This window comes from Podarcis erhardii, assembly GCF_964252035.2.
Source record: "Podarcis erhardii genome assembly, chromosome: 8".
NCBI classification, from domain to species: Eukaryota; Metazoa; Chordata; class Lepidosauria; order Squamata; family Lacertidae; genus Podarcis; species Podarcis erhardii.
In genome coordinates this window covers 10,093,696-10,119,712 of record NC_138499.1, presented here as the reverse complement: position 1 = coordinate 10,119,712, position 26,017 = coordinate 10,093,696, and the positions used below count along the sequence as shown (strand labels likewise).

The 26,017-nt window shown below is 44.7% G+C and overlaps 1 protein-coding gene and 1 long non-coding RNA gene across 3 annotated transcripts in view; one reads left to right on the top strand and one right to left on the bottom strand.

Moving 5' to 3' along the window:
- The window catches only part of LOC309349173, a 688,744-nt gene that overhangs the window by 603,836 nt on the left and 58,891 nt on the right, over nt 1–26,017 (top strand). The gene's annotated exons all lie outside the window — the stretch shown is intronic.
- The window catches only part of ZFAT (zinc finger and AT-hook domain containing), an 83,976-nt gene that overhangs the window by 5,854 nt on the left and 52,105 nt on the right, over nt 1–26,017 (bottom strand). For both annotated transcript variants that reach the window (XM_081874002.1, XM_081874003.1), the window contains 5 exons: nt 23,583–23,671; nt 17,180–17,318; nt 10,577–10,695; nt 8,957–9,074; nt 6,092–6,222 (listed from right to left, as the gene is read on the bottom strand). In XM_081874002.1, coding sequence (XP_081730128.1) covers nt 6,092–6,222; nt 8,957–9,074; nt 10,577–10,695; nt 17,180–17,318; nt 23,583–23,671 — 596 coding nt within the window. The remainder of the gene's footprint in view (nt 1–6,091; nt 6,223–8,956; nt 9,075–10,576; nt 10,696–17,179; nt 17,319–23,582; nt 23,672–26,017) is intronic.

The window sequence follows — 26,017 nt, the reverse complement described above, 5'->3', positions numbered from 1 at the left end:
GCATGAGCAACCCCTAGAGCCATTACATCATCATCATTATTATTATTATTATTATTATTATTATTATTATTATTATTATTATTATTGAATTCTGTTGGCGCTGCTCTCCTGATGCATCACGGATAAAACCAGTTTGTTGTGCTGCCTCACCCAGTCTTGTGCCTCCAAACAAAAGGGGAACCGAGTTCTTGTTTTTCACTTACTGCTTGTAGGAAGGGGAATAACAGAACCAGAATTGCAGGGTTGGAAGGAATCATGAGCATCATCTAGTCCAGGGGTAAGCAAACTGTCAGTGTTTGTAAAAAAGAAAAAGAAAAAAAGGAAAGGGTTCTGACCTCCCTTTGTCTCCTCAGCCTGGTCCTCAGACCCTTGTCGGCATAAAAGAGTCCACAAGAAAAGTATCGTTGCAGAGTTTTATTCTTAAAAGTCTTTCTGCAAAAGCGGCTGACCAACTGTACACACATTAACACTACCAGCTTTCACTAACCAACCAACCAACCCAACACCAAACTAACATTTCTCACTCTATAGACACAACCCGGTGCAAGCCGCTGACTCATGCTGACACAGCTTTTTTAAGCATTAAAGAAACAGCGGCCATTTTAGCCAGGGGGCTGGTCCACCATCCCTCAGACCATGTGGTGGGCCGGACTATATATTTTTTTGGGGGGGGGGTGAACGAATTCCTATGCCCCACAAATAACCCAGAGATGCATTTTAAATAAAAGGACACTCATGTAAAAACACGCTGATTCCCAGACTGTCCGCGGGCCAGATTGAGAAGGCGATTGGGCCGGATCTGGCCCACAGGCCTTAGGTTGCCTACCCCTGATCTAGTCCAACTCCCTGCATTGCAGGAATCTTTTGTCCAACATGGGGCTCGAACCCACGGCCCTGAGAATAAGGGTCTCATGCTCTACCAACTAAGAAGCATGGGCTTGGGTTCAAATGTAACAGCAAGCCACGCTCTGGCTTATTTTGTGGCGTGGCGGCAGCGGGGAACTACAGGAACATCTGAGCAGCATGCCTTAACTCGTTGGCCCCAAACCATCCTTTGTTTTAAGCTGCATTTTAATACGAAGTGCAGACATTAAGAAGCATGTGAGGATAGTAAAGATAACCAGAATGTACCCGCAGGGTTGCCATATGTCCCCTTTTTCCAGGACACGTCCTCTTTTTCATGATGAGAGTCGTCATAGAGATCCATAGTCAAAAGTCGGCAAATGTGTCCTCTTTTTTGCTCTTCAAAATATGGCAACCCTAGAAGGTGCAACTGGGAGCAGGTTTTCCTGGTGCACCACTTGTAAGGAAAGTTGGGAGAGAAGTGTGTGTGTGTGTGTGTGTGTGTGTGTGTGTGTAGAGGGAGAAAACCAGAGGATCAATGGGTCAATCAGAGGATCTCAGCTGGCTTCATGGAGTCTGTCAGCTGCCTACCAAGGTATTGGGCTATCCAAGGCAAGCATTAAGAACTGCACAGATTACACATATATAACAATTTATACTGCTGGATCTAGACAGGTAGCCAAATGAAAACATATATGGCCATTGAAATAGGTACGCAAACCTCTATTTCACTGCTGTGTTTGGATCCAAAGAGATTTGTCACTGGTGATGGAATTTCAACGTCTTTTCAGATGGCAGGGGGAGGGGGCCGTTTAGTTTTCCAGGTGGTATCACAAAACAGGTTTGCAAACACCACACGTTATTCCTAAGGCAACAAGCCTCACTGCCCAGCATTCACCGAGACCTGCAAGCAAGCATATTGTAGCCTGAATGGGATTCGAAACTGGCTTTGTTTACGTTGAAAGCTGCACATAATTTTAAATGCATCTGAGATGCACAAATAAATAACAAGGAGAGGAAGATAAATAAAAATGCCGCTGACGCGAAAGTGAAATGAAACTAGAATCTCATTTGGCGCAAGGGCGACAAACGGAATGCTTATTCAATTTTATATTCTCCTGAAATGAAAATGGCCAATAAAGAAAGTTAACAGCCTCTCTACCTGACTTTATCCAGATGTTTTTCATTGGTTTTGTCATTCCAGAAAAAATGATTAACTGCTTTCACTTGTGGCGCTCCTTGTTCTCTCTCTCTCTCTCTCTCTCTCTCTCGTAGACATCTATCTATATTCCTCTTAGCGTGACAAATTGCTGTGTTTCTCAGGTTGGCAACACTTCACGTCAGCTCAGCACTTACATGCCCTCTGCTTAGGTCCTATTGGATTGATCCATCTTTCCCAAAATTCTGCTTTTTTCCTTTATCCCTCTAATAAGGGAGTCAATGAGACAACAGCAGCTTTCAAGCCAACTGAAGATGCCCTTCCATTTTTTCCCCCCCTGGCAGCACCTACATTCTTTTCCATTGCTACCTGAAGCATCCTCCTTGCTTCCTGGCAAGAGCTTGACGTGCAATCTATTTGTGTGTGACCACGTACACACGTGGTGCCGGGTACCTGGAAGTGGTACCCAGAAATGGGGAGCACCCTGGAGATCCCTCCTGTCTCGCAAGAAGTCCCACCCCAGAGCCCAACAGAGAACCTCAAGATGGCAGTTTCTGCATGTGCTGTACACTGGTACTCGGGTAACATACACTTCCGGTTACATATGCTTCCGGTTACAGACTCCGCTAACCCAGAAATAGTACCTCGGGTTAAGAACTTTGCTTCAGGATGAGAACAGAAATCGTGCTCCAGTGGTGCGGCGGCAGCGGGAGGCCCCATTAGCTAAAGTGGGGCTTCAGGTTAAGAACGGTTTCAGCTTAAGAACAGACCTCCAGAGCAAATTAAGTTCTTAACCCGAGGTACCACTATATAGGGAAGTGAGGGACACATAAGGCTCGTCCACCTGGGAAGGTAGCTCATCTAAGCTTTGTGGGATATCTTCAGGAGAAGAAAAGGCTAAGGAGTAACTCCTGCACAAATCCAGAGTGGAGTCCCTAAGGTGGTTGGATGGCACCAGGTACGCCTCCTTCTGGCAACTCCTGCAGCCAAGCTGGTGCCAAACGTCTGCTTTCTTTTGGGCCACATCAGCCAGGTCGAGAGGGGGACCTCCATACACACTGCCTAGGCTTGCACCCCGGGGAGGTCACTTTGGTGCTGCCAATGCAGCAGATTGACTTCACCCCTGGAGACACACTCCACTCTCTCAAGACAGATGAATGCCAACAACATCCAATCTTTTCCCCCTGATATAAAAAAATCCAGCTAAGCCTTTATCAACAAGGAAGATGGGCCATCTTCTGGTTCATTTTAGGTGCCCCTGTCTGTATGTTCTATAGCTCTAAGATGTATCTAATTTTTACATATGTCAATAATAATAATAATAATAATAATAATAATAATAATAATAATAATTTATTTGTAACCCGCCCATCTGGCTGGGTTTCCCCAGCCACTCTGGGTGGCTTCCAACAAAGATTAAAAATACATCAAAATGTCACACATTAAAAACTTCCCTGAACAGGGCTGCCTTCAGATGTTTTCTAAATGTCAGGTAGTTGTTTATCTCTTTGACATCTGATGGGAAGGCGTTCCACAGGGCGGGCGCCACTACCAAGAAGGCCCTCTGCCTGGTTCCCTGTAGCTTTGCTTCTCGCAGTGAGGGAACTGCCAGAAGGCACTCGGTGCTGGACCTCAGCGTCCAGGCAGAATGATGGGGTTGGAGACACTCCTTCAGGTATATATGTCAAGATCTAGCATGGTTAATGATGATTTTACAATATGACACCTGAACAAAGCAGCCTCCTGTCTTCTGTGTTACATTTATGAAAGTGATTTAAAAATGTGTGATGGCGGAACGTGGACACCATTTCTTTGGTTTCTTACACATAGCCCCTTACGACTAGATGTACCTGCTCACGTTTCAACAACGTATGACAGAAAGCTGAGGATCAAGCAACAAAGAATAGTTGGGGCATTTATTTCGCTCAACTTGAGATTCTGCAAGGCTAGCCAATGAATTGTTCAAGTTCTCAGCTAGTTTGGTTCTCTCGGGCTACCAAACCGATTCCCTGAGTCATCACTTCTACTGAGCAGAGACACCCTGGGGGACACGGTGGAATACAAAGGAGACTACAAGGAAGAGGTGAGGAGTAGGGAGGAGCAGAAGCAGCCATGCAAATTTTGCAAATGGTTCTGGCCCACTTGAAACCCTGTACCATTGCTACTCAGTTACTAAAGTGTAAAAGGACTCCTGGATGGTTAAATTTGACTATGGGGTACGGCACTCATCTCGCTTCAGGCTGAAGGAGCCAACCTTTGTACGTGGACAGCTTTTCTGGGTCATGTGGCCATCATGACTAAATTGCTTCTGGCTCAACAATACACCGTAATGAATGCCAGAGTGCACAGAAATGCCATTTACCTTCCTGCCGCTGTGGTACCTATTTATCTACTTGCACTGGTGTGCTTTCGAACTGCTAGGCTGACAGTGTGAGGTAGGCCAGTCACCCCAACTCCTTGAACAGGGGAGCCTCGTGCTGCTTGCATTGGCTGCTAGAACTGGTGCTCCAGCCAACACAAGCAATATACAATGAGCACTGCCAAAGGCGAGGGAGAATAAGAGGAAGATCATGCCAAGAGTATTTAGAGTGTAGCCATTTTCATCTGTCACAGAAGCAATGCTTGTTGCTCAGCAGTTGGACTGAAACCGAAGGGGCTTGAGGGGGAGAGATCACACTATTCTGTAGCTCTGAGTTGCCACAGGATTATGGCTCAGGCCTTTCAGCAATCCTTGAGCTTTATAATAGTCTAGCTTCTCAACATTTGATAAGGACTCCCTGGAATATGACTCCCCCCCACACACACTCTTGATCTTCTGCATATATAAATATATTTGCATTATCATATGCTTCTATCACCCCCTTTTTTTTAACACAAAAATGATTAGCATAATGCCACCAACACAAAGATTTGAAACAAAAGCTGCAAAGGAAGTCATTTGGCAATCAACACAAGAATTTATCTCAAAGGGTGTCTACATAGAATAAAAGCTAACAGTATATAACAAGGACTCAGTGCCTTATGCAAGTATCTGAAAACATACAATTTTATTGAAATGTGTTTTTATGAGCAAACCATGATCTTAAGATTCTTTATGAATAATGAAAGCCCTAATTATAAAAATGGGGTGAGAAGGATGCCTCATACTTCCATTAGAAAGCCATTTTTTTTTCTTCCTGACTCCAACAGAATCCTACAGATCAAATAAGTCCCCAGCAGAACCTCTGCAACCTCACTGCTTCCAATAGTTTGCAGATTGCTACCTCATTACAGGATAAAGCTCAGAAATGGAACAGAATGCAGGTCAATTTTCTCAACTCTCTTGCCTAGAGGCCAATTTAAACAGCCACTTTCTCCACAATGTAGAAACCTATCTTTGGAAGAAATGTAGCTACTCTGAACCAAGCAAGCCAGGAGGCAAATGGCATATGGTTTCATGAGACTGCAATCACCTCAGTTTCCTTGTGGGGGATTGCAAGTTTAAGAGTGCGGCCCCTGTGTCAAAGTCACTCCTGTACACAGAATTCCAAAATGTGTGTGAGAGAATGATGCTCCAAGCTTTCCCCCACCTGCAACATGCAAGGACTTTGAATGCAGCGAATGAGAAAGGGAATAAGTTTCCAAGATCAGCGATGCCTCCATCCTTTCACCCCCCATCCTGAGCTGGAACCATCCAGGGAAAAGGTTGCATGCCTTATGTCTCGCTCACCTGAGCTACCAGTTGCTCAATGCACTAACATAATAGGCTCGCAATAAGTATTTTGATGTCATCTATCGAAACCAGCCCTATATCTCCCCACAACTTTATATACAGGAATAATGAAGTTGATTACATTCTGTTTTAGGCAGAGAACTCACACATTCTGTAATGCCAAATCCAGAAACAAATGTGGTTCAAGGTGGTGCTGCAAGGACAGCCCAGTATTGAGCTGTCTAGCTAAACAAATGTGGTCTCAAATAGCTTAGAAATATTAACGGTTTATTTGCATACAACAAACAGCCAGAAGTATCACTCCTTCTGTCTAATGCACACATGCACATGCATACACACACACACACACACACACAGAGAGAGGAAAGAGTTTTGACCTGTTTCACGACAGTAACAGTTCCTGGGGCCATGGCAACGACAGAAGCGACGGCAGCTGCATCGTGGGGCTCAGAGCCCAGCTCTATGATCTGTTGCAGGATGTTCACAGCCGCGGGGTCAAGTCGTCCCCCTAATCGGAGAGAATGTCAGTATGAGAACCAGGACGGCGTTAACAGTAACACAAACTTGCCAATCTTCGGGGGGGCCGCTAGGGGGCGCCTTGGAAGATGGTGGATATTAACATCTATCCAGCTCGCACGAGGTAATTAGAGGCTGATTATGGGGAGTATATCAGTCTCCCTTCATCTCTCCAGGGGGGAGAGATGCCGTTTTCACCCGCTGTTGCCATAAATCACCCCCGAGTTCGGAAGAAGGAGGGGGTGAGGCACTAGGTGCATAACCCTTGGCGGGCCTCAGAACTCCTCCGAAGCTGCTTCCAGGAGCGAAACTAGTTGCGTTACTTAAAAGGAAAAAAAATGGGAAAGATAACGCACATGCTTCAAAAGAGGGAGGAGTTTTTATCTGCTAACAATTTTACCACTGAAAGGAAGAAGACTGAGACGGACTGAGAAGGAAGATTACATTAAAGTACTACAAATATGGTATGTGGATTGGAATGCTGGAACTAAGGGGGGGGGGAATGACTTTTTATTTTTTTTGCTCTATGTGATTATTAATAACCCTCCCTCTGAAGATCTGTCACAGAAATAAATTGCAAATGGGACTAAAAATGAATTGTGCGGGAATAATTATGAACTTAAAGGTTTTACTCTGTAAAGGATTTGGAAAGAAGAAGGGCTCTCTCTTGTGACGCAGTAAGAATGGAAACTTGATAAGAGACCTGTGTTGTTGGAGTTGGTCTTGGGGAGGGCGAGCCGAAGATATATTATTTTCAAGGAGATTGCAAACTGGAAGGGGCAGACCTCCTGCAAAAAGACTAATTTATGATGCAACAGATCGGAAAAGCTAACGAGCGAGTTTCTAGACTGTATTTCATCGGCACGACAAAAATGGCGATTACTCGCTCGAGCGGAAAGGACTGTTGGAGGAGAGTGATTTACGAGAGAGCAGCACAAAGCCCACACAGAAATACAAATAAGACTGTCTTTTTCAACCCACTTGCGGAGCATATCGGAGGAAAATGGAAAGGAAAATGAGTAACGACAAGTATTGAGAAGAAGAGACTGGAAACATCATTCTTAATATGGAAGCAGAACAAATATTCGAGGATTGGACTCCTGCCAATCAAGAAGCTTGGGTACCCCCCACAAAAATTTACAATTTGGAAAACAATTGGATTATATGATATGTATTGTTATAATTTGGACTAATTGATTTGATGTGTTTACTTTGGAAATATGAAAAAAAAACCAAAACTTGCCAATCTTCTGTTCAAATTCATCTCCTTTTGCTTATGTTTCCACCGCTGCACATCCCGCCATGCCACTGCAGTGAGAACTTCCCCCGCTGACCCCTCGTTCAAATCCGTCTTCACATTCTTCCCTAGTTCCTTACAGAATCCTATCTTCTCTCCTCACCACTGGTCTGGACATATGCTTAGAAGCAAGCCCCACTGGTGGCACTGAGTTTGCTTTGGAGGAATAAGAGCTTGCGCCCTAATAAACTGGTCAGTCTCCAAGGTGCCAAGAGTCTCTCTTGTTCCATTTACCTTTGGTGACCTCAGTAAGTCGTCAAATCCAACTGAACAGGCTACACTGCTGTCACCTGACGGCATCAGGCCCAAACCTGGCAGCTATAGGCTGACATTGCCCGGAGCGGGTCTTTTGTCCACCCCCCAACCCCACCTCACACTCTTCACCAGGCATTAGTGGGGTTCGGACTGCTCTGCTAGTTTCTTTTCAATGTTAGAACAGAAGCAACCCGCCTCTGTGCTGTCCCCAACTGCTTCAAGTCTTTGCAGGATTTGGGAAGAAGCTGTGTTAGTGGCACCAGGCCACAGCCAATATGCCTTTCTTTCTCAGAGTCACTCTGGACTTGGCAACTTCAATGAAACAAAACAATATGCTCGCTAGTGAAGCCACTTTTGTTGACAATGTAATTGTTGGTACTAAAGGGTTAAGAGGTAACAAGTCGCTCTAATCACTGAGCAGCTGGAAGTCATTAAGCATCCAGGAATGTGAGTTAGTTTGTATAAAGAGTCCGTTCACCCGTGTTTCTCTCTTCTTCTTCCCCCCTTGACCTGACTCGCAGACTCAGTTTGTGGTCATGGGCGTGTTTGCTGATATGAGTTAAGTTTAGAGTAAAGTTTTCTTTATGCTGGAGATAAAAGCATGTGTGCTTTATCGCCAGGGTTTTTTTTGCTTTTGTGAATAAAGTTTTTCCCTGAGTTCCAAAGTGCTTGCTCCAGGATTCCTCATTTATGAAAGGTACTGATTCTCCTGCCTCCTTCAGCCGCTGCACGAAATTCTCTGCTGAGATAAGACTTATGGCGTTGGAAGCGCACTGGACGTTTACTTAACATTAAACTAATCAAAGTTTAATGGACAGTAATGCTGGTGTAATACTGCAGCAGGAAGTACCAGTTCAAATGCAATCTTGACCATGAATCTTTCTGGGTGGCCCTAGGTTAGCTACTCTTTCTTGTTGTTACTCTCAGACCTACATTTGCAATTCATACTATCTTTAGGGAAGCTTTTAATATTTCACGAATTACTGTATTTTAATATTTTTCTGGAAGCCGCCCAGAGGGGTTGGGGAAACCCAGCCACATGGGGGGGGGTATAAATAATAATTATTACCACACAAGGATTATTGAGCTAAAGTACGGGGACTTGTTTTGAACGCTCAGCATTTATACATTGCTTTTCCGAAACATTTGTTTCTCCTTAAAGAGAACGTTTTACCATTCTCCGAGGTATATCGCAGGTCCTGTAGAGCAGCAACTGCGGCCTGAGTTCCTTGCATATCTTCAGCTTCTGTGATATGGAGATACTGCGTTTCTTCAGGAATTTCTGCTTTGGGCTGCAAAGAGAGCCAGTGATCGGTGATCAAAGGGAATTAGCTGGCAGAAGCACATCACAAAGATGCCAAACAGCTATTGCAGTGTGTAACTATTGACGAGGGACAAGGGACGCGGGTAGCGCTGTAGTCTAAACCACAGAGCCTAGGACTTGCCGATCAGAAGGTCGGCAGTTCGGATCCCCATGACAGGGTGAGCTCCCGTTGCTCAGTCCCTGCTCCCGCCAACCTAGCAGTTCAAAAGCACGTCAAAGTGCAAGTAGATAAATAGGTACTGCTCTGGCGGGAAGGGAAACGGCGTTTCCGCGCGCTGCTCTGGTTTCGCCAGAAGCGGCTAAGAAGCGGGTCACTACTGGCCACGTGACCCGGAAAAACTGTCTGTGGACGAACATCTGCTCCCTTGGCCAGTAAAATGAGATGAGCACCGCAACCCCAGTGTCGTTCGCGACTGGACTTATGTGATGGCCTGGGATTCCGATTCAGAGGCTGAACCAGAGGAATCCCAGCCTGCACAGGAGTCCCCGCCTTCAGGGCTGGCTGAACTGGGGCAGGGCCTTGATTCTGAAGCGCCTGCACCTGTGCCGGATCCTCAGGAGCAGGCACCAGGTGAATCCACTCTGGCTCCAGAGGTGGTTGAGGACTCAGTGCCTGCAGGTGAGTCTCCCCCTGGGCCCAGTAACCCTTCAGCCTCTCCTGAACTGCAGAGGCTCAGGGCAGAGAGGCGAAGGGAACTGGTTTCTCCCAGGAGGAGTGCTCGCCTTAAGGCCAAGAGAGGTGGGTCTCCTGGGGGCCAGGACCGCCCCTGGCCTCAGAACAGATAAAGGCCAGTCAGCCCGGTCCCAGGTTGCGGGAGCAACGTCGATGAAGAGCTGTTTCGGCCAGCATCTAGTCCTGTTCCTCTAGTGTTCCTGTCCCCGCCCGGCTTCCTGCTTCGGACCTCGCCCCGCTCCTTCGGAACTGTTTCCAGGCTATTGACCCAGGACTGGACTTTGACTATGCCAACGGTAACCTTCCCCCCGGGACCAGCACAACTTAACTGTCAGGGGTCCTTTACCTTTAAAGGGCAATGGGGGGGGGGGAAGGATCCTTTTGCCAGATGGCATACATCTCTGAATGCTTAAGCAAGAGGCAGTGCATTTTTTTCATCTTATAAGGCAGTTTATGTCGTCGTATTCTCATTGGATTCCAATTAGAGTGGTACCTCAGGTTACATACGCTTCAGGTTACATACGCTTCAGGTTACAGACTCCGCTAACCCAGAAATAGTACCTCGGGTTAAAAACTTTGCTTCAGGATGAGAACAGAAATAGTGCTCCGGTGGCACGGCAGCAGCGGGAGGCCCCATTAGCTAAAGTGGTGCTTCAGGTTAAGAACAGTTTCAGGTTAAGAACGGACCTCCGGAACGAATTAAGTACTTAACCTGAGGTACCACTGTACATCCCCCCACCTTGGCCCTTTTAGAGAAGCTCAAGATTTCAGGGCCAGCTGCCACAGCTTGGCTTTACCTCCCACTTTGTCTCCCCATCATACTCGACCAATCTGAGTCTATGTTTGTTCTTGAGGTGTCTGTTGAATTCCCACTTTGTACCATACACGAAGTTGCAAACTGGACACTTAATGCCACCTGAAGGAAAAGAAAGAAAGAAGGGGGGCGGGGAGAGAGAACAAGATGAACTTCATCAGCACAATCTTTGCCTCTTGTTGTTGATAAATTAAGGCATAAGCACGCCAGTAAGAAATCAGCACGCCAGGTTACCAGGTTGCAACTTTCTCAAGTTTAATAGATGATTACTTTCCAATTTGCACAAAGCAAATTTTACACACCTTTAAATGGCAACACGTTGTCAGTTATATAACTACTATGTTTTTACCATTGATGCTGAAAATACTTTTGTTTTGTTTTTTGTTTCCCGGCAGCAGAGTATTTCAGGTAAATTCTGCCTGCGCAGGCCCACGCGCAAATTGTTTTGCTAATTTTTAACTAGAAACACGAAAAATAAATCTACTACACACAGAGTTAAGAATTTGTTTTTAATATATTTCCTTTTACCGTGCTCAAAATCTCTGGCAATTTGGACATATTAAAAAAATAAATAAATTGCTCCTTGATATTATTTATTTATTGTCCTGATTCAGAAGAAGCCCTGAAATCTTGCTGTGAAATATCAGGGTTGGGGGAAGCACAGCATGGTGGGAAATGTTACTTTGCACTGAGCAGCAAAACAAAACATAGCCCTGAGTTACGGATGCTTGAGGAATTCCTTATTTGTGAATTCTGATACGGACACACCTGACCCACTCTTCCCAACCTACAGTGATTGGGGGCTCAGTAACCATTCAGACTTTGCATATTTTTTTCTGATTTTGCAATGCGTTTTTGTTTTTGTTTTTTTACTATATATCTTGAAATGTGCATACGATGTGTATTTTAGGATTAATTACATTTAGAAATGTGTATTTGATTGTTATGTAGATTTACAAAAAGAAAGAAAGAAATGGAGCAGTGGCCACTAATCCATTCATCCCTATTCTAAGGCATCTCTCCGTTTTAAATAAATAAACCACAAAATCTTATGGTATCGTACTGGAACAGCATAGTGAAATGGTCATTTGCAGCAAGCAATCATCAACAATGAAGGTGAAAAACCTGGGAAACAGTTCCAGAGCTGTTTTGTAGGACCTTGGAGATGGGGTGAGGGGGAAAGAAACATACCGAAAAAGACTCAAAACTGAAAAAGAGATATCAGAAATAAGACCCTTTTCTGTTTCTCTGCTATCCTGTCCCCCACTGCTAAGGGCTAATAATCACACCAGTGATACATCCGCTGGCTCACTGTGGAATTGGCTCAGCATGTGGGAGCTGCCATGACACGTCTTGTGATCTTTCCTGTGATCCTGATTGGATGAAGGGTAGTCTATGAGTGAACTAAATAACTATCACAAATATAAATGGTGTCTCTACATCCCAACTCCACATGCTTTCGTGCAGTGGCAAGCCACCCTAATCTCGCAGCGGTATGTTGGAGAATTTGCCACTGGCACATTGTTTATCAGTTGCAGAAATGTCTTTGCGCCAAACGTTTTCCGCCTCCAAGCCAAACCCTTTCAAGATGGGACTTCATCAACGCGGCGGAATGGAATAATTTCCTCTATTTCGTTTCATAAAACCTCATTAAAGTGAGGTTCATTTGCTGACATTTATTAGTCCTCAAGGATTTCCTAAGTCCTGCCTATTATTATCTTTAACCACTTTAGACAATGAAGGCTGCTTGATTTTATGCTAAACTGGAATAGCTTCTCTGTCAAATGTTTTTAATATGCAACATTGCACGGCTCCCTAGTAAGTACCTTTGGCACAGGATAGGAGAAAGATACCATCAGTTACCAAATCTGAAATGAAATATTCATTTCGTATCACCCTCTTAATAAAAACTCAATTAGACGCAAGACCTTCCTCTATTTCTTTTAAATTAGAATTACTGTAACAATAACACCCTGCTAATTAAAATGGGCACCTTTGTCACTGCGACTTTAATTAAGGAACAACAAATGGAAGCATGCAGTTGAGCCAGTAGCAGAAAACTGTGCGACAGCTAATTGACACCGCAGCTAAAGAAAATTAAATTCCATCCAATTCATTAAATACTTTGGCAATACAGAGAGGGGGAAAGGTCACTGAATGACATACCTTATCTGCTTTTGACACCCATGCATGTAGTCAAATCATATTGGAGTATTTCATATTTCAGAAATGCCAAAGGAGCAATTCCACTGTTGGCCTCCCGACCATCCCCCTGGACAGACACACACACACACACACACACACACACACACACTATTAATGCACTAACTGGTCGCTTGGAAGTGACATTTAGTTTCTATATTGCATTAATAAGGGGTCACAAAATGAAAAGAAATCGCAGATAACAAGCAGCCAGAAAATCCCTGAGGATCTGTGTGCTACTGATAGTATGGGAAAACGCTCGTTTTAGAAGGCTTCCTATCTGCAGTTTCCCACAGCGAACCTCCTTTGGCTTCTTACAGTCCTTGAGTTTAAGCTACAGCATCAGGACACCCATAGGGAAACTTACAGGAAAACACTTCCATTAAGTACTTTTCTTACTAGAACTCTACGTGCAACTGGATGCCCTGGGCTATTTCCTTATCAATGGTTACAGCTCCAGATCCTTACAGTTTGCCTTTTAAAAATGCAGGAAAGTTTAAGCAACAAAATAATTAATAGGTTTTGCTGCATGGAGCAGCTGACGCTTAAAAAACAAAACAGCTTTGGCTTCACTGGGCAAATCTGCCTGAAGTTTATAACCTATATTCTGGCCACAGTACCGTCTTTTTGGCAACAGGGAGGCCATGGCAGAGGGCAATTCAGACTCAGAGGCAGAAGTGGAGGCTGGGAGGGAGGCCCAGAGAAAGAAGGCAGGCTGCTGAAGAAGTCAGGGAGTCTCCCCCTCCTGCCGAGACCAGCTCCCTCTCCCCTGGTCTCACAGAATGTGCAGAGAAGTGAGGAGGGCAGAGCAGAGGCAGGTTGTGCACAGACGCAATTCGCAACTGCTTGGGAAATACCTGGGAGAGGAGGAGACTTGGGAAGTGGTGGGAAGGCGGGGGCCTTTAGTCCATGCAAATGCCTTCTTGGAGCAAGACCAACTGGGGAGAGGTTGCTGGGATCACTAGGCCTGTGCTGTTTTGGTTTTTTGCAAAAACATTTATGGAAGTGAGAGCTGGACCATCAAGAAGGCTGATCGCCGAAGAATTGATGCTTTTGAATTATGGTGCTGGAGGAGACTCTTGAGAGTCCCATGGACTGCAAGCAGATCAAACCGATCCATTCTGAAGGAAATCAGCCCTGAGTGCTCACTGGAAGGACAGATCCTGAAACTAAGGCTCCAATACTTTGGCCACCTCATGAGAAGAGAAGACTCCCTGGAAAAGACCCTGATGCTGGGAAAGATGGAGGGCACAAGGAGAAGGGGACGACAGAGGACAAGATGGTTGGACAGTGTTCTCGAAGCTACCACAATGAGTTTGACCAAACTGCGGGAGGCAGTGGAAGACAGGAGTGCCTGGCGTGCTCTGGTCCATGGGGTCACGAAGAGTCGGACACGACTAAACGACTAAGCAACAACAACAATAAAGATTTAACTGCACTAACACCAAGGGGTCCTCCCCCTTTTGATTGCCGACCTGCACTTGCCTCCAGCTCCTAACATTTCCTTTCTCTTTAACTTCTAAAACAAGTTAATCTGGCTACTAGATACACATTTGTGTATCATAGGGGGGGGAAATGTACAGTAAATCCAGCATGAATTCTGAAGGCATAGATATGTTGCTGACTTTCTGTGCAGACCCCCCATTTCCTAATGCAAAGTCGTGAAGGTTCATGAAGTGGAAACTGCTCCCCATTCCATCAAATGTATATGGCTTGCCCTGTTTCTATACTTGCATTCTTGGCCGCTGTTGCACAAATATGTTTGTCCATGGAAAAACAAACATAGCTGCCCACGCACCTGATGATTCACATGCCAGCAGGGATAGGAAGCAGCCATATTCCATGCCGGACCATCAGTCCATTAGCTCAGTACTGTCTACCATGACAGACAGTGGCTCTCGAGGTTTCAGGCCAGACATAACAGGAACTGGATCTGGGGCCATTGGAATGCAATGCACGTGCTTTTCAGTAGATGTACAGCCCCCTTCAAAGTCCATGCTGCAAAAAATGCATTTGTTTCTAAGGTACTGCAGACCTCTATCTTCATTGTGGTTTGGAGGACTCAAAGAAACTAACACCTGGGTGCACTCATTGCGATGCTTTTGTCCAGGGGTCGGCAAGGCTTACTTGGGCATGGGCAGGATCACTCCCATGAAGATCTTCTGTTGGCCGGTACGGCGCAGTGCGATGCCGGAAATCCCGTCTGTGCATGTCCGCAGGGCCGGAGATCGCTTCTGCGCATGCCCAGATGCCGAAAATCACGCCTGTGCAAAAGCAATTTCTGGCGTCTGGGCATGCGCAGAAGCAATTTCGGGAGCCGCAGAAGAGGTGCTGGTTTAGCGCAGTGCGCGGGGATTCGCCGAGCGGGTGGCTGGGTTCAGGGGCGGCTCGTGGGCCAGTTAAACGGCCTCTGTGGGTTGCTTCAGGCCCAGGGGTTGCCGACCCCTGCTTTTGTCCTCCAGTTCCCATATTTGCAACAGTGGAAGGGGGAGGGCAGACAGCATTTATTCTGAATGCATTTGGCTTGTGTCACTGTTTCTGTGTTGTTGGAACATGGGTTAGCACTTCCGATAAATGTGAATTCTTTGCAGACATTTTTTTTAAAACAGCTAAGAAAGAAGAAAAGAATAATTTGGAAATGCTTTTTAGAAATGTCACGCTTGGGAGAATGATGTTTTATTCATTATCTAGAGCGGCTGTGTTAGTCTGGCATCTATTCTACTGTAAAAAAAAAAGTGAATTTTGAAATCCCTGCAAGATGCTTTTTAAGGAGGGGGAAAGTTCTGCATTTTTTTGTTCAATATGGGGATAAACACTTGGAAACCATCAAAAATAAAACAAGGGAGTCAACTTCCACAAACAGCTCGGCATCTCCCAACAAAAGGCAATCAAATTTGGCTTCCTTTTAATTCCCCACTTGCAGTAGCGTTACATGCTTTTCAATGTCCTGAATCCTTGAATACATTTCATACTTAAGAAGCTACTGGACTGGGCTATCAGATTTCCAACTGCACAGCAGCAAAATGTCCCTTAAGAGTGCAGCGTGCACATCTCTTGCAGTTGCATCCAGATACTGTGTTGTTCGGCAAAACCCGTTTTTAATTAGATAGGGCCTGGAGTAGTGAAAAGAGTCCTCTTGAATTCCTCTCCCTCCCTGCTTCCTCTTTTATCTTCCCAGGCTCTAGTGAATATCAAAACAACAAAAACTCATATAGCAGGAAGGATTGAAAAATGCTCAGGCACCTACTCTGATGCTCAGCTAGTTATTTGGAAGTGAGCTGAGCTGATGCAGTGGAACTGAGAAATGTATGTAGGAAGCAAGTACAGGAGAAGAATGCTTTGCGGGAGAAACGCTAAGCGTTTAACCAAGTAGGATGTGACCCACAGGGCGGTTTCACAAGTGACCCAGAGAAGAACTGGCTAGGTTAAGAATGTAAGAAGATGGCCTGTTGAATCAGGCCAAAGGCTCATCTCTAGGTCGGCTTCCCGTTCCCCGCAGTGAGAAGAATATCCTGAAGCAATAAGCAGAACGTTAGGTTTGCTTGCTCCATGAGATGCAGTTCATCAAATCAAAGGTGTCATCCTGTGAAGCTGTTTCCGCAGAAACCAACAGGAGTTCCACGGGGTGTGTCCGACCATGTCCATCTGTGGACAGAGAGCTACTGAATCCAGGGGATTCTTCTGCGAGATGAAAGTGGGGTGCAGACTGATTTTTGCAGATCTCCCCTTTCTCCTGCTGTCCCCTGCACTGTTCCAAAATGTCCCCTGCCTCTCTCGAGCTAGTGAAGGGTGGGTGAGGGAGGAGAGCTGCAGAGGGAAGGCAGAATCAGTGAAAATCCCCCCCCCCCATTCTATAATAGCAGATGCCTTCTGCTGAGCCAGAGACTGATGGACAAGGAGGAACACAACTGAATACAACCCCAGGTAAATACATTCAGGACTGGAGGTGCCAACTCTGATCACAGCTGCATAGCCAGTTTCCAAAATGTAAAAAAAAAAAAAGCGTAACTGGGGAAAAAATAACCTTTTCTCAAATACAGCAACAGCTTTCTTCGTTTAAAAGTGCCTTTGGCATCATTCCCATTAAGAAAGAGCCAAGAACGCTTTCTGTAGGAATTTAAACCTGGGCCGATCCACAAGAGGGTGTTGGCTTCCCTCCAGCTTTCATTCATGTGGATTTTCAATTCGTACACAATGTTTGCTACAGGTTTTTTCTTTCAGGGAAGTGATGACAGTGCCACACACACACACACACAAAATCCCATCACTCTCCACCACTGAAAAGCTAAGCCTGCTGCAGCATACTCTCTGCAAAAGAAATTTAATTGTGTCTTAATTCAAAGGAGTAATTTTTGTGCGACGGTTTCAAAATAAGACAGGTCACCTTGCTGGAGAAGGGCTTCAGTGGCAAGCTCTCCAGAGCCAGCATTAACATACTCTTCGTTGGGATGCTTCCTGTTGTAATGTCTCTTCAGAGAACCAGATATGTTGCAGGAATAATGGCAGTGTGCACACCGGAAAGGCTGCAGAAGGAGAAAGGAAATGAATTAGCCGTATCTGTTTCCTGTCTTCAGAACTTTACAGAAGACCTACGCTTCTGGCTTAAGAAACAGCAAGATTCAAATCTATCTCAATACGTATGTTAGCAAGCTAATTTGTTCCATTAGGTAACGCTTCTAGAGCAACACATGCAAGCCAATGCCTTAGCAATGCCATATCTCCAACTGTATTACATTTTTATGCCTTGCAAAGTTTCACAGTAAAGCAGAAATTCATTGGCAACGAACAGCTCCGCGAAGTATTTATGTGTCGTGGCTGCTGAGTCCTGGTCTCCTCCATAAAAAGATGGATTGGCAAAGCAAGGTAGCATCACTCACTCTGAAGTTGCAAAAAACACTCACACACAGACACCAAAAAAAAAAACCACCCACAACTGCAGAATTTTCAGCTACTCAATAAATTACACTGCATTAAAATTAATGCCCTGTACTAATTTAGTGACATGCTTCTCCAGGCAGACAGGAGGAACACAGAGCTGATACCTCAATCAGAAATGACTTGCAAAAGAAATTGAACAGAGCTGATACCTCAATCAGAAATGACTTGCAAAAGAAATTGGGGGAAGAACATGCAAAGGCTGTGCACAACTCTGCGCATATAAATTGCAATTATCCCAAGTGGACATTCAGTGGGATTCCTCAGCCTCATGCACAAGAAGAGTGTGGCACAAGGACAGAGCATCTGCTCAGCATTCAGGCTTTCTGCTCCCTACATCCACGTCCCTCATGATGAAAAAATGTAAGACAAACACCCTCCAACCCTGTTTTGCATGTGACTGGGACAGGCAAATGAGAAAACAAACATGGCTGCCCCGGTTGCATCTTCTCTGGCCCTCCCTAGAGCAGTGGTGCGATCTTCACTGAGGTAGCATGTCCTCTAATTGGCTGGTGGAACATTTCCTCTCTATGTTTGGTTGACTGTCTCCCTGCGATGAACAAGGCCTGAAGTAAGGAAGACGAGAGACCCCTCTGTTCCTGTCTCCTCCAATTATACACTATTTTTGTACGGTTTCTTGTTTTCAAGACTTTCTTCTCCAGACTTGGTCTGCCCTATTTCAGTGACTTTCCTAGCAATGCTGAGGAGAAGTCAGCAACAATCGGAAGAGAAGAATGCGATATGGTCTATTTACCGATCAGTATACTGGTTTCCACTGCAAAAAAAATATCATTGTCTGGGAACTATGAAAGTTCAGAAATACTATTTTTCCCTGACCGAACAGAGGCACTCAGTCTCCAGAGCTAGTCCAGTTAGAATTGCATCGTGTGCTTCACAAAAAATTAATCACTTCACAAAAATCAATCAGTACAGATGTCCTACAAAGTTTCCTTTAGAGACCTCAAATAAATCCATGTAAATAGGTTTCCTGACTAGAATATTGAACATAACAAGGCATTAACATTCCTGCAACATGTTTCGGGTGCACAACAATGCTGAGAAGCAGTTGTTCATATTCCCATTTTAACAATGGGGAATTGAGGCTGAAAGGTAATTGGCGTAAGGAAGGCGTTTCAGTCGCTTCTCTTTACCAGGCCACATCAGAAAACAGTTCCTTGTGCATGTGGTCAGGACTCAGCAGTCCTATCAGAAAAATATAGTTGGCTCTGTGGAATTTTCACATGCACAAAAGGGCTAAAAGACTGAGAAATAAGAACACTGCAACAATAAAATCTGTCTTTCAGTGTGTATCCTGCAAAATGTGTGTGGAAAGGAACTATCAATATCTTCAAAAGGCTATTTCTTACAGTCACAATACTGCCTATTATTGAAATATCACAGTTGCCTGCTTGGCTATTTAACAATAAAAACTGCTTTGACCTTTAAATGGTCTAAAGGTCATAAAAAAATATCTTTGGACCGATTTTGTATTCCAGCATAGATGCCTTAGCAACAACAATTCACAGAGCCACTTGCAATGTTACGGTGTGATACAGCTTTGGTTTTGGATGTGGGATGTTCTGGTCCAACTCCTCATTCAGGCATGATAACAACAACAACATATTACTTATACCCTGCCCATATAACTGGGCTGCCCCAGCCACTCTGGGCAACTTCCAGCATAATAAAAGTACAGCAAAACTGTCAAATATTAAAAACTTCCTGATACAGGGCTGCCTCCAGATGTCTTTGGAAAGATGTGCAGTTGTTTATCTGTTTGATGTTTATCTGTAAGAAGCTTTCAAGGTAGCTTTAGACACCTTTTACAGTGCAAATTACCTTGCAAAGTTACTGGGAGGTGAACCCAGCATTCAGAGAACCTTGAGATACCAAGGTATAGGCATGTCCAACCCTGACCTAAATGTTGGGGACCTTGAGGAGCTGGCAGGGCTCCTTGAATCCAATGCTGAGAATTCCCTTGAGGGGACCTCTGGGTTGATACCCAATAATGAACTTCTGGAACCACGAGGAGAAGGTGAAGCAGCCCTAAGCCCTCAATAGCACTGGAACAAATACTTTTAGGGCCAAAGAGCGATGGCTCAGTATGCATTTACAAGACACAGTGTTGGTGGTCTACTCGTGAGTAAGTGATCCCTGCTCATTGCCAACAGCTGTGGTTTGGATGTGGTTTAGGAGGCCTGAGTATTTAAGACCTCCCTTGTACGTCTTCCACTGGTGAGAAACAACACAGCTCTATAGCTTCTAGTCCCTGGTGGCAGAAGTTGCCTTGGTTGAACTCCCCTGTGATGTTGACCTTGGACTGTTTCCTGGTCTTATCTCTGGATTTGGTTGGTGACTCGGCTGACTCTCTGTGCTTGACTTCTGTTTGGAAGCTGCTGCATCTGCAACCCTTCCCTGGTTGCTGAGTAGCTCTGTTCAGAAATGTACAGACAGAGAATGGATTATGGAGACATAGCACAAGTGGTGGCACCAAGCCAAAAATCAACGTGTAGCTTCCCAACAGGCTCTAAGCAGGCTAAGGTGCCTCCACTCAATATGATCAATGCAGCATTTAACAAAACTGGTACCCAGTCCATCTTCCTTCATCCATCTTCCTCATGGGAAGTTTCTCTGTTTTCTATCTAGCTAAAACAAAACAAATTCCTTCCAGTAGCACCTTAAAGACCAACTAAGTCAGTTCTTGGTATGAGCTTTCGTGTGCATGCACACTTCTTCAGATACTTCTATCTAGCTAGACAGCCTAAGTAGGTTGAGTGCCAACTTGAACTGCTCCCACCCTCCACCAGCGAATCTTAAAAAATCAACTCTTTTGCATCTGCTACACTTCCATTTCTTTACTACAGGCATAGGCAAACTCGGCCCTACAGATGTTTTGGGACTACAAGTCCCATCATCCCTAGCTAACAGGACAAGTGGTCAGGGATGATGGGAATTGTAGTCTCAAAACATCTGAAGGGACAAGTTTGCCTATGCCTGGTTTACTATGTATGGTAAGTTGAAAGCAAGTCCCAACTGAGTTTAATGAGCCTTACTTCCACGTGAAAGCGCATAAGACTGCCTTAATGATTGTTGTAGGAACCCATCGATCCTCTTTATCTTTCTGTACCATTTGACCATTTGTTATTCACTTCCCTCTGAACATTCTTCAAAAGGGACCAAATTCTATTTGCCGAGAAATGTAAAACAACTGTCATTGTGAAGGGTAGGCTTCTCGATCATACTTGAACCAAAGTTAAGCGGGAGGGTTTCATGCATTTTTTTTAAAAAAAATATAAGCATGGGTTATTATTTATAATATTGCATTTTTAAGGACGTTGAGGATGCTGGTAAAAAGAGAAAAGGAACATAGATGTAGTGAACACATAAATAAATACAGAAATGCAAAGAAGGTCATGGAGAGACCAAACGCGGAACAAAGTGAGAGATTGTTAAGTACCTGCTTGGTGTCACAAAGCCCACGCATACATTTTAATCACTGTTGTTCAATTTATCACTTATGATAGCTCAAGGCCATATTTTAAAACTCTTTCCTACACCATGCAGTGACTGCTGAGGACAGATGCCAAATAGGCAGAGAAATATATTTGACTCTCTGAACTGTAGGCTATGTTCCATTCACACTAAAGTAAGAGCTTTCTGCATGTGTGTGTACACACACACACACATACACACATCCAGACAAGCAAAAGCACTACCACAGAGCCGCAGCAGCAACATACATTGAAATCACTACCATACCACTTTAACAGTCATTGCTCCCCTCCCTGCAAGGAATTCTGGGAGCTGTAGTTTAAGGGTGCTGAGGGTTGCAAAGAGACCCGACCCCCCCCCCATCTTCCTCCTGGAGCTACAGCTGCAAGAGCTGCTTGACAACCAGTTCTTCTTTCTGGGAAACTCTGAGTGTTGTGTGTCTGCGAGGGGAATAGGGGTTTCTCAGCAAATCTCGGCAACCCTGACAAACTACAGTTCCCAGGATTCTTCTGGGGAAGACATGGTTGGTACAACGCTGCTTTTTAGAAGGGTGCTGTGTATGTGGCCAAGGACTCGTTCTAGCAGACAAAAGCACTTGAGGGCGACCTGAAGGAGGGGTAGTGAGGGCTGTGGCTTGGGGAGAGTCTCAAGGGCTTGAGAGACAGGCCTGGAGGGTGTTGATAGGCTACTGCCATTTATACGTGAGTACCATTCAGCTTACTACTACTAATTTATACCCTGCCCATCTGGCTGGGTTTCCCCAGCCACTCTGGGCGGCTCCCAACAGCACATTAAAAACACAAACATTAAAAACACGATAAAAGATCAAACATTAAAAACTTCCCTAAACAGGGCTGTTTTCAGATGTCTTCTAGAAGTCAGATAGTTGCTTATTTCCTTGACATCTGGTGGGAGGGCATTCCACAGGGCAGGAGCCACTACCAAGAAGGCCCTCTGCCTGGTTCCCTGTAGCTTCTCACAGTGAGGGGACCGCCAGAAGGCCCTCGGAGTTGGAGCAGAACGATGGGGGTGGAGACGCTCCTTCAGGTATATTGGGCTGAGGCCGTTCAGGGCTTTAAAGATTAGCACCAACATTTTGAATCGTACTCTGAAACATTCTTTCTATTGTTTTATCTTACTCAGCCTAACACAATCCTCCACTCTCAGCCTTGCCTCAGTCACTGCGGTACATTATGTCCCAGCCACTTAAATAGTTCAGTGCTGCTAATCTGTTCAAAACACTTCAGAATTCGCCTTGTTCATGAAATTTCTGGCCAGGCATTCTTCATTTGCATCTTTTTAAACATATGCCAGAATGGTGACCAGATGGAATATCTGCCTCAGAATCTATACAAAATGACCGTGTTTTATCATCATCTATTCTGGGATGCACACAAGAAATGCCAGCATGTTTCTGTTTAAGGTGGACATGTTTATTCACTGAAATATATTGGTCTAATATCTTGAGAGCAAGAGGCAGAATTACTGAAAAGAAAATAATTACCTTATCCTTACTGACGTCCACAGAAACCAATAAAATACAGATGGTATCATGTTATATGGTAACTGTAGCTAGCTAGAATTCTTTCTGTAAATATCGGAAGGAAAGACGAATCCCAAAAATGCAAGCATGGAGAAAGTTAATTGCATAAATATGCAATCCTAGATACATTAACACATCACAAAAGATTTGTTCTTTTGAATGCCTGAAGAGGGCTAAAATGCATCCTAATAATGATAAAATGCATAACCATCATCATCATCTAGAATGTAGCTGCTTAGCCTGTGGGGGTTTGTTTCTGTTGTAAAACAGCAGGCCTTTTGTTTTAATATCCCCAATGCACAGGTTGTTTTGAGCCACAGCTTTGAAAGCTACAGGAGGGTCGAAGTTCAGCCCAGGGATCTGAGGCTTAAGGGCAGGAAAGTGAAACAAAACTTTAAGGGGCAGGGGAGAGAAGTGTACAGAAGAGATATCTATCAAATCAGGAGAAATAGACAATCAGCTGAATATCAGGGCTTTAAAGCACCCCACACATTTCTAGACATGCCTGTGCCAGTATGGTTTAACTGCAACCTGTGTAGGCAAAAATGGGTCACCAGATGTCATCGCGATGCCAGCTGATTTGGAGGTGGGCAACCCCACCTGCCAAACTTGGCCCCTGGGAGGGGGCAGAAGATAGAAGTTATAAGGATATCTCTGGCTCCAGCTTCCCATGCCGGTCCAGGGACATCTAAATCTGGAACCTCTAACCTTGGGCATAGTTTCCTGCAGTATCTCAACCGCTGCCATGTGCTGCACCCACAATAACTGCTTGGCGGCACAGCGGTTCACGCAGCCAAGTCAGCACCAACCTCCTTACCTTGAACGAAGCATGCTGCTCCATGTGCCTCAGCAGCTGTGGCTTTTGTGCGGCAGTATAATCGCACACTGTGCACTTGAACTGTTTCCCTGAAACAGAAAACCAACCAATTCAGATACAAATGCGTTGTCTCATTTAAACAGAGGAAAACAGATATGAAGTAGCGACCGTCATGATTCAATCCTGCTATTCCTGAATTTCTGTTTCTATAATGCTGCTTTTATTTGTTTCTGAAGCTGTGATTTACCCGCCTTTATGATACCGTTTCACTGTTATGTTGAGTTTCCATTTACGCATCTTCCTTGATGTGTGCTTGGTCAGTTGTCTTCAGATGGCAACCTTTGAAATCACCTGAATGTGTTCTATTGATGGGATGAATTTGGGAGAATGAAGTGTCCTGAAGGAGAATCGCCACTTAAGGCAAAACCAGAACGATTCTGCCTCTCTTAAAGTCCACAGTTTCAAAGGTCTTTGGACAGTCTAAAAGGTTAATTAAATGTGACAAGGGAACATCAATGAGTCAGTTCTCCTGTAGGTTTTCATGGGTGGCAAATCAAGTTGGGGCAGCAGCGATAGGTCAGGAGATGTTTTAATCCTTCCACCGCAACATTTTCTAAACTACCCTCCCCAAATGTGGTGGGAAATTTAGGCTAGGCAAATGGTGCTGTGGAAAAGGTTATCCCCCTCTTTCTCATAACCCCTTCCCTGTGGCTTCTTTAAGCTTCAAAGTATTTTAAAATTGACAATAGGAGATCTCGATCACAGATGCTCTACACCACATCTAGCTTCGCCCCAATATATTCAAAAGTAAAGCAGGAGGCTTTAAAAACTGTATAATTCCTGGTTTATGTACATTGGTATTGATACCTTAGATTCGCAGGACAACAAACAAACACAAGGGAGTAACAGCCTTTGAATCCTGGTGGCATAAAAGAAACTTTAAATAAACCTGAGCATGTCGTAAGTGCTGCAAGCAATTCTCTTCCCGAATGCCCCCTTTAACATTTCACATCATTTATTTATTTGCTTGACTTTATGCTATACAAGTCTGGACTGCAGAACAGTTTACAGCATTTAAAGCACCTGCCGGGCCTCTTTTTAGATGCTAAATCGGTAGCCCTTCTCTCTTCAACTCTCAGCTGTTTGCAAACTGTGGAAGACTCTCAGTATGATGCGAGCATATTAAAACCTGCACAGAGATCTGTTTTACTCCAGCTCCTCCTTCATTACCACGACAGAGAATTTCTTTGAAATCCTTTCAGCAACAGCTGTCAAAAACTTAAAAGGGAACCCCAAAGTGCAAGTTGAAAAGGCAAATCTATACTAACTTGTCAAGTTTTCTCCTCTAAATTTTAAGTTGTTGATGGATTTCCAGAGAAGCTTATGCATAAGGTTGACAGTTCCCATAAAACACGGTGGAGGGAAAAGGCTTGATGTTTAGAACGTTCACTATCTAATTGAACTTAGAAGCCATGCTCTGTGCTTCATTAGTTACTGTGAACAGCAATAAACTCGGACAAAGATTCATTCTGTACTGATGTGCCATTCTTGGCAAGAGCAAGGAATAGAAAAATGTTGGACAGGGGACGGCTGAGTTTGCAGAAACAGCCTCCCAAGAACAGAAGTGGCTGGCCAGTTGATAGACAGGAAGTGCTAGGTGAATCTTTGGTCTAATCTAGCAATGCAACTCTGACTATTCTTCATGCATATAATAAAACTTGGTGCAAAACACACTGCTTGCATTTAGGCATCTTTACAGAGTATTGGAAAAGAAACAAAGGTGAGAGGTAACAGTGTGTGAGCAGATGGAATCTTAACACCTTGGTGTTTTGGGGGTTTTTTTAGACGCGTCATTGGGCAGGTGGTGATATCAAGGGGCCAATTGATTCACTCCATGCACAGGGCTTCTGTGTGGCATGGCGTAGCACAGGTCTTTATCTCCCTTACCACCCACTTGTCAATCACTTGGCATCAGATGAATGTTGGTTGGGACTTCAGAGCACCACTCGGGTCTTGGCAAAGCGCTCTGAAGCCCCACTGATTCGCTGAAAGTTGAAGCCAGCAAATATTAGTTGACAAGCAGCCTTGAAGTTACTGCCTTCTTCAGGGATTGGATGCATGATCCGACATGCCTGGAGTCGCTGCCTATCTGCTAATAAGTGGCAACTTAAGCCCTGTGGAGTTCCCTGTGCCATGACCCCAGTGCAGCTGAATCCAGCACACTTGCTCTTTATTTCCAATGGGAAATCAGGAGTGCCCTTTAAGACTACCAGTTATGCATCAACAGCCACAACTCTGTTTGCCCTGCACCTGATGTCATATATCACATCAGCTGTGGGGCAAGTGGGCATGGCTTGGGGGAAATAACCTTGCAGGCCAAATCTGAACCTGTGCCAGGCCTAATTAGCCTTTGGGGCAGAACTCTCCCACCCCCG